We start from the raw sequence: 8,523 nt of genomic DNA on the forward strand, positions 1-8,523 counted from the left end.
TCCTTCCTTCCTTCCTTCCTTCCTTCCTTCCTTCCTTCCTTCCTTCCTTCCTTCCTTCCTTCCTTCCTTCCTTCCTTCCTTCCTTCCTTCCTTCCTTCCTTCCTTCCTTCCTTCCTTCCTTCCTTCCTTCCTTCCTTCCTTCCTTCCTTACTTCCTTCCTTCCTTCCTTCCTTCCTTCCTTCCTTCCTTCCTTCCTTCCTTCCTTCCTTCCTTCCTTCCTTCCTTCCTTCCTTCCTTCCTTCCTTCCTTCCTTCCTTCCTTCCTTCCTTCCTTCCTTCCTTCCTTCCTTCCTTCCTTCCTTCCTTCCTTCCTTCCTTCCTTCCTTTTCTCGTGTACTCGTCACACATCATTAATAACTTTTATTTCCATCCTGCCGTCGTTCTCTCTCTCTTGGTTTGGCCGCTGCAGCAGATCAAGATGCTCAGGAGGAAGGTGAGAAACACTCTTTGGTTTCCTGAAGAGTAAAACCCATGATTATCTCCTCCTGCTCAACTCCACCCTTCAGTATTATCTACACCTTTATTTTATAGATAATAAACTTTGATTGGATTGATTAGGAAGCTGCTTTGGTGTTTTTCATAACCTACAATAGCTGCTTCATTTGACCTCAGTGCTTGTTGTGTGTTTCCGCTCGTTGAGAGACTTTTTAACCTTTCATGTCTGAGGAGAAACCTTTTTTATTCAAAAACATGATCTTTTCTTTCTCTCTCGTCATCAGAGGAGGAGCGTCCCAAACCCAAGTAGGTTCCTTCAAGCTGTTCCATTTTTTATTTGTAATGTTTCTTTCTCCTATAATCTTATTTGTGATCAGTTGTAGACGCTCAGCCTCTCTTCTTCCTCTCTTTAGGCCGATGGTTCCTCAGCAGGCCCCCAAGATCCCTGAGGGAGATAGGGTGGATTTTGATGTAAGTTTTGAAGAAGTACTTTAAGCCATATTTTCTGTTACTTAATAATTAACTTTATTCATTCAGACCCTTTCAAAACACAGTAGCACGATGCTTTATGAGTTGAAAAATGAAAAAGACGAGAAAAGAGTAAAAACAAGATCCATGAAAACATTCTGGAATGATTGAAATAGTCGTTAAGATCAAATCCAATAAATCAACTGTAAACGTAGTTAAAAGGATCTCATCCTGATATGTGGTAAATGAAAATTGTCTGTTTGCATCAGGACATCCACAGGAAGCGCATGGAGAAGGATCTACTTGAGCTGCACACGTTGATCGATGTCCACTTCGAGCAGAGGAAGAAGGACGAGGAAGAGCTGATCGGCCTTAAAGACAGAATAGTAAGATCACATCTTCAAAAACAGCCCGGATACAGAAATGTGATGCAGAAATTGACCCAGGATGTTTAGTGGATTTATTTTAGTGAGATATTAAAATTCTGCAGTTAATTTATCAATGGTTCCTTTGCTTTTCTCTCCAACAGGAGAATCGCCGTTCAGAGAGAGCTGAGATCCAGAGGGTTCGAACAGAGAAGGAGAAGGACCGACAAAACAGGATTGCGGTAACACACACACACACACACACACACACAAACATACACGCACATCCACCTCATGCTCTAAATCGACAGTTCAACACGTAAATGTGACATTCCTGCTTCTCTCCATCTGTAAGGAGGAGCGTCACAGGAAGGAGGAAGAGGATGCCAGGAGGAAGGCTGATGATGACCTCAAGAAGAAGAAAGTGCTGTCTGGTATGGGAGCAAACTTCGGAGGCTTCCTGGCCAAGGTCAGACACCTGCTGCTCTTCCACTCAGTGATGATGATGATGAGGATGATTGATACAGGAGATTGACTGTGTTCCTTGTTCTGCAGGCTGAGACTAGGAAGGGCAAGCGTCTGACGGGCCTGGAGATCAAGAAGAAGACTCTGACTGAGAGACGGCAGCCGCTGAGCATGGACAACCTGAGGGAGGACGCCCTCAAGTGAGTCACAACAATAACTTTATTACTAGAGCACTAAGGTTTCACTTTTGCAACAAATAAGACCCAGAAAACCTAGAAATGTGATCTGGAAAATTATGTATTTTACTATAAAAACCACATCAAAGTATTTTTAAAGTTGAAAAGGTAAATACAGGTTGAAAATGTGAAGATAAAATTGGAAAACTGATATGAGATCAAGCAAAATACATCTATTTGAAATACAAATAGTCAGTTTATTCTTTTTAGCTATGCCACTCAAACAGTTTAACTCTTAACTCTGTTTTTACTGATCAACACCGAACCAAACCCAGCACAGAGTTCCAGGTCGGCTCTTTCCAACCAGCGCTCTGAGTTTCTGTGTTCACGCTGTGGAGACAAATCACAGACACCTTTTCCTTTGTGTTTCCAAGGCAACAGGCCCAGCAGCTGTGGGACTGGATCTACCAGCTGGAGTCGGAGAAGTTTGACTTCATAGAGTACATGAAACACCAGAAATACGAGGTAGGACAATATCAGGAGTGAAGCAGGAGAGTACAGGGGGTCTGGGTCCCAATTAAAATGACCTGATTTTAGCCATAATTGTTGCATTTAGAATAAAACCTTTCAAATAAAACCTTAATTTAACTTGACCCCTGAGGTCATGTAGCTTGAACAGTTCTCTTCTCCTCCTGCAGATCATTGTGCTCCTCAACCGGATCCAACATGCTCAGAAGTTGTGAGTGACTTCAACAGGAAACATGGTTAAAATACAAATCTCCTCTTTCCTGTTGCGTCTTTCTTCACCTCCTTCGTCTTGTTACTTTCTTCCTCTTACAGTAAAAAGGTCCACGGCAAAGGGAAGGTGGGCGGTCGCTGGAAGTGAAGAGGAACAGGAACAGGAACAGGAACAGGAAGAGGAACAGGAACAGGAAGAGGAAGAGGAAGAGGGGGATGACTCTGGTCTCCGTGGTCGTCTTGTTCCAGAGCCGCTGCTCAGACGCTCCCTGGACGAGAGAAAGATTCTGAATGGATTTGATTAGATGTGTTGATAATAAAATGATGTGCACTCAGTGTTGACTTGGTTTTGTTATTGTTTCATTTTTATTTGGACGGATAGAAAAACAAGGGAAACTTCATCAAGATTGAGTTTCTAAGATGAATCTTCTCTCTGGATCACAACCTGGGATCCGTTTGTCATGATATCTGATGTATGTAATTATATCTGATGTTTATCATGATATCAGATGTTTATCATGATATCAGATGTATGAAATGATATCTGATGTTTATCATGATATCTGAAGTATGTAATGATATCAGTGAACAGTTGCTGAGACGTCTCCCCCCCCCCCCACTCACACTCACACACGCTTCTCTCTCTAATTCCTGCCTCACATGTTTGGCTCCCAGTGACACAAGGACTAAAGAGGTCACACTGTTAATCCAGCCTTTCTCTAACCACACACACACACACTGAACTCCTGTCACTGTTCAGAAACATATTTTCTGTATTCATGATTGGATCAGTTGGAGAAACGGCGTCAATAATTACAAAGTGAAAGATTTACTATCCTTACAACAATGTTTCTGTTCCTCTAATTACAAAGTAATGTGTGTGTGTGCGTGCGTGCGTGCGTGCGTGCGCGCGCGCGTGTGTGTGTGTCCTGCTTGTGTGCAAATATAAATCCATCCATCTGTCATTGTTCAGAAACATTTTATTTATTCAGCTATTTAATGGATGGTCACAAAGTGTCATAACAGCTTTTCTCTCTCACTCACACTCACACACACACTCGCACACAGTCACACACACTCGCACACAGTCACACACACACACACACACACACACACACATTTCAATGTTCCATTTGCTCCAGACAGGATCTCCTCTCATTCAAACACGGACGGAGCCACAAAGAGTAAACACATGTAACTAGATGCATCACATTTCAAAGGAAAACACACTTTTCGACTGATTCGACAGGATTCTGAGGGTAAACGAGAGGAAACATGAGAATATTCACACTTCAGATCTGTGTCAGTTTTCTATTGTCTTGGCAGAGAGTAGACGAAGTTCTAGCACTTCACTCTCTAAGAATCTAAAATGCAAACACTAAGTGGAGTTTGGTCCGTATCTGAGCTGGAGGACAAACTAACACTTTAATGTGTGTTGTTTGTATAAATCTGATTCATGCATTCAGTCAAATATCAAGCACGCACACACACACACACGTAGTCATACAAAGAGAACACAACATCAATGTAGGTGTGAAAGATTACAGATCCTTTCTTAAACTCTCCAGATGAAAGAACACGGCTCCTCTGCAGATGTTGGTGTGAGTGTGTTTAGCGAATCGGAGCCTTCAGAGCGGCATCCACCTCCTCCTCCGGCTGCAGTATGTGCCACTGGGCCACAGGACGCCTGGGATTGGCCAGCATCTCCGCCCAGTGGCGCAGGCCCACGCCCGAGGCGCCGTAGCCCATCCAGCACTTGCCGATGGCGTCGTTGCTGCCCAGCTTGTCGTAGTCGTACACGGTGATCACCACCTGGAGTTTCTGCGCGTGGACGGGAGAGAGAGAGAGAAGACGACACTGGAGTTAAAGCAGGAGAATATGGAGGAACTTTGGGAAAGTACTGTAATGGAAAAATTAACTAAGTATTATGTGAAACCTAGGTTGTAGTTGGAAAGTAAGTTTTTGTAGCTCTGTCTAAAGGCTTTTATGACCTTTCTACATACATATACAAACTATCAAATAGTTTATGACCTGGACTGTTTTAAGGGTCTGAACTGTGTATGAACTGAAAACTGTTAGACCCTTTAGACCCCCAAAGAACTGAATGTATGTGTGCTTATGTCCAAAGGAAACACATGTAAATCAGTTGTCTGTGTGAGATACCTCTCTCCCTGCGCCTACAGAACCAGTCTGGATTGGTTCAAAGAGACAGCCCTCAGTCCTCCTATATAAGACCCTTGTATTTGACTGTCCTGCATCTTCACTCTGAGACCCTTGTGGTTTCCCTGTGTTGATCCTTTCTGCAGAAAGCCCCTTATTAAATACACGTGGATAACTTTGGTGTTTCCAGCCTCTTGTATCTCCAGATTTCCATCACGGTACTTCCTGTTTCTTGCCACGAGTCAGAGGAAAAGATGCCGGTTCCCGTAAAAGCACAACATGCAAGATTCCCCTGAACCATAGCATCGTTCCACTGTGTTTCATGCTCATCTGTAGCTTTTGCATAATCTTGCTTTCAAAGAAACGATCGGACAGAAGTGAAAACATACTGTGTCGTGAGTGGAGCGATTCAAACCTGGATCTGGGAGAACGGGATCTCGAAGCTGAAGCTCTCGTTGAAGTACGGGTTCAGAGTGTTCTGCTTGACAGACGTCTTCTTCTTCTTCAGGCGTTTGCCGTTGAGCTGCAGCACCACCTTGACGAAGGGATCTGAGACAGAGCGACATGATGTCAGCAGAGAAAGATCTTCAGTGGAATGATGCCTGTTGGTAAAGTGTGTTGCGTTCACCTGACAGGCCGCCAACGTCCATCTTCTTCAGGTTCTTTGCTTCCATGATGTTGACCGTTAACTTCCCGGCGGTGGGGACGTAACGAAGGGAAATACAGACATCGCCCAGCTTCTCTATCTGTCAGGGACAAACATATTCAAAGACGAGCTTTGGTTAATTCAGATGTTTGAAATCTGGCCGCTGCTCGAAAACGAGTCTCTGCATCTCCAGACTGTATATGAATAATCCTGTTCTCTGTATAAACTCTATAACACCAGATGTTACTGGGTCTGAGTAAATGAAGATGGAACATAAATTAAAGATTTGTCCGTTTAAAAAACTTGATTCAAATATATGTCAACAGCCTCATTGGCCAACCACGAGCAAGCAAAGACATAATTGTTAAAATGTGGGTGGGGCCTAAATCACAGTCTAAGCGTTCCCCTGGAAATAATGAAAAATAACTTGAAGACTTTCAGGAATCATCAGACATTGAGTAACTTTTCCAGGCTTATGGACCAAAATAAAACTTGGCAGATGGTACTATGAGTTTTTCATTTGAATTGCAGCTTGTGTTGTCGGGATGAAGTAGTTTTGAATCATTACGCCGAGCTTCTTCCCGTTCTAACGAGGTCTAACACGTCTTCATTACATTGCTGAGATTAACGACTGTGACATTAATTCATCATATATTTTAGTGGATGACATAATAAAACAGGCATGTACCTCCTCTTTCTCTCCTCCGACCAGATCTTTCCATTCGTGGATGGGCTGTGCCAGGTCGATGCTGTTCATCGGGATCTTGATCTCGCCAATGTTGTCATGTTTACCAAAACGGTCAAAGTCAAACACCTGCAGCACCAGCGTCTGTCCACCCAGCTCGGTGTAGGGAATCTGCAGAGGACGGAATTAACAAACATTAAATCAGATGCTTCTCCAAACCTCAAAGTGAAATAACCATCTGGTGTCGGTGTCTATGCACCTTGAAGGAAAAGGTCTCGTTGAAGACTGGACACAAGTTCTTACGCTGAACTTTGGTCTCAAACTTCTTCTTCTTGTCGGGCAGCATGTAAACTTTGACATAAGGGTCTGAGGTCCCCCCCATGTCCATAGCAGGGAGGTCTTCTGCCTGGAGGATGCCCACGATCAACTGGAGGAGGAGGAGGAGGAGGAGGAGGAGGAGGAGGAGGAGGAGGAGGAGGAGGAGGAGGAGGAGGAGGAGGAGGAGGAGGAGGAGGAGGAGGAGGAGGAGGAGGAGGAGGAGGAAGAGAAGAGAAGAGTGGGTGAGAAACTGAAGGGTCCCGTTTATCAAATCCAAAGTAAGACACGCTTTGAATACGGCGTTGAGCTGTGTGTACCATGTTATCAGTGAAGTTATAGTCCAGTGAGTACTCCAGTTTCCCGAGGGACTCCTTCTCCTCTTCCTCCTTTCCTTCTTCTCCTTCCTGGAAGACACACAGAGGGGAAGCATTGTGATTCTTAATAACATCGAGTCTCGGAGCTTCAGTTAAAGAAGTTAAAGGATATGAACTCTCAGACCCAGCCCCCCCTTCCTCACCTTCTTCCCATCGCCATCCTCTCCCTCCTTATCCTTCTTTCTGCGCCCTCGTCCTCCCTTCCTCTCGCGGACCTTCTTGGGCTTGCTGCCCTTGTTGATGCACTTCCTGTAGATGCAGAATCCCATGCAGGCGATGAGGGCGAGGACCACGACCACGATGGCTCCCACTGCCCACATGGGCACTGGAGGAAGTGGGGGGGGAGGAGAGAGAGGCCAGTCGGTGATAGAAAACATTGTGATACGGCTGAACAGGTTTTATTTTAATACTGAACTAGACTTCTGAGGAATTTCTGTGAAAAATACTGTCGCCACGTTTACTGAGGACTTGTCTTGTTTAATCACTTTAAACTGTATGATAAAAAAAATCTGCTATATCATGCTGGACATTATTTGGCTTAAGAGTTCACAAGGTTTTGTGATAAGAAGCCTCGTCATTGTTTGTTTCATTAACTCAAAGTCAGATTTGGATTTATCTCATAATTTAAATCTTTATTTTACACCTCAACAAGTTTTATGGATTTTCTTGCCACGGTAGACGTATGACTTCAAAACAAGCACAACAGAAACGTAGATGGAGATGGACTTACTCTTGAGTTTATGATCTGGAGGAGCAGAGTGGGAGCGTGAGGACATGAGGACATGAGGACATGAGGACATGAGGACATGAGGACATGAGGACATGAGGGAGGACAGAATGAAGACAGGTGGACGTTAGATGACAGGACGATGGTGCGATATGAAACAGAAGATGAAGGATCATTGTGAATCAGCAGAAGGTTCAGTTGTGTGTTTGAATTGTCGGTGTGTGTGTGTGTGTCTGATGTGCACGTCACATCTACATGTGTGTCTGTGCGTGTGCGCTCACTTGGCAGGTGCGTGAGCTCATTGAAGAACTTGCTCTTCATGCTTTCAAACTGCTTGTTGGAGTGGTGTGAGGGCGGGGGGGGCGCCGGCCGCTCCCTCTCCTCCTCCTTCTCGACCGCCCTGCGGAGCCGGGCTCCCACCACGCCGACCAATCGCATCGCTGCTCTGAGACAAAACAGGAAAACACATATGATCATTTATCTTTTGGATTATTTTTACTTGCATGATTTTAAAAGATGCTTCATTGTTGTGAATATAATCCACCGGTTGAGCAGTGACAGTGAAACTCAACACTTCCTGTTCCTGCTTCTTCTTCACATGTGTCCTTTCATATTTCTTCCAGTTTGACCTTTGACCTGCTGTAATCTCTCTGATCCTCTCTCTCTCTCCTGCCTCCCACCATCACATTCACTCCTCACCTTCAAGTATCTGACTGAGCTACGTCCACACGTTTTTATTAAAGAAAACACATCAACACCTCGTCTCTGCCACAGAAACGTCTCGCGTCATTTGCTCTGAAGTTTGACAGCAGCTGAGCTGTTCGTCCCTTTTCAGTTTAAAACTCTCCGACGCTGCGTTTCAGTTTGAACGAGCAGAAACAGAGAAGTTTGGACACGATGACGTAGAAACTAAACTGTTTTCTGATCGGTTCTCCGGGCGCTCACGACTTGGCCTTCGCTGATTTAA

The 8,523-nt window shown here is 44.5% G+C and overlaps 2 protein-coding genes across 2 annotated transcripts; one reads left to right on the plus strand and one right to left on the minus strand.

The window, feature by feature from the left end:
* Window positions 1-693: 693 nt before the first annotated feature.
* tnnt1 (troponin T type 1 (skeletal, slow)) lies at window positions 694-2,945 on the plus strand. The gene is made up of 9 exons (XM_061090392.1): window positions 694-740; window positions 848-905; window positions 1,172-1,288; window positions 1,432-1,509; window positions 1,623-1,736; window positions 1,823-1,932; window positions 2,343-2,433; window positions 2,607-2,647; window positions 2,749-2,945. Exons 2-9 carry the CDS (start codon window positions 852-854, stop codon window positions 2,792-2,794), a joined length of 651 nt encoding a protein of 216 aa, XP_060946375.1. The 5' UTR covers window positions 694-740; window positions 848-851; the 3' UTR covers window positions 2,795-2,945.
* An 822-nt stretch (window positions 2,946-3,767) lies between these two features.
* On the minus strand, window positions 3,768-7,994 carry syt5a (synaptotagmin Va). The gene is made up of 9 exons (XM_061090381.1): window positions 7,838-7,994; window positions 7,560-7,574; window positions 6,973-7,154; window positions 6,773-6,859; window positions 6,397-6,564; window positions 6,141-6,308; window positions 5,435-5,552; window positions 5,222-5,355; window positions 3,768-4,467 (listed from the first exon to the last, which is right to left on the minus strand). The coding sequence occupies exons 1-9, from the start codon at window positions 7,992-7,994 to the stop codon at window positions 4,258-4,260; spliced, it is 1,239 nt and encodes a 412-aa protein (XP_060946364.1). The 3' UTR covers window positions 3,768-4,257.
* Between the last annotated feature and the right edge of the window lie 529 nt (window positions 7,995-8,523).

Source organism: Limanda limanda, chromosome 17 (assembly GCF_963576545.1).
Source record: "Limanda limanda chromosome 17, fLimLim1.1, whole genome shotgun sequence".
NCBI classification, from domain to species: domain Eukaryota; kingdom Metazoa; phylum Chordata; class Actinopteri; order Pleuronectiformes; family Pleuronectidae; genus Limanda; species Limanda limanda.

Coding starts and splice junctions, on each gene's coding strand:
- tnnt1 (XM_061090392.1), top strand. CDS start 852: ATGGTTCCTCAGCAGGCCCCCAAGATCCCTGAGGGAGATAGGGTGGAT. Junction 1,737..1,822: donor TCGGAGGCTTCCTGGCCAAG/GTCAGACACCTG, acceptor CTTGTTCTGCAG/GCTGAGACTAGGAAGGGCAA. Junction 2,648..2,748: donor ATCCAACATGCTCAGAAGTT/GTGAGTGACTTC, acceptor TTCCTCTTACAG/TAAAAAGGTCCACGGCAAAG.
- syt5a (XM_061090381.1), bottom strand. CDS start 7,994: ATGCGATTGGTCGGCGTGGTGGGAGCCCGGCTCCGCAGGGCGGTCGAG. Junction 6,860..6,972: donor AGGATGGCGATGGGAAGAAG/GTGAGGAAGGGG, acceptor TGTGTCTTCCAG/GAAGGAGAAGAAGGAAAGGA. Junction 5,356..5,434: donor GGACGTTGGCGGCCTGTCAG/GTGAACGCAACA, acceptor GCTCTGTCTCAG/ATCCCTTCGTCAAGGTGGTG.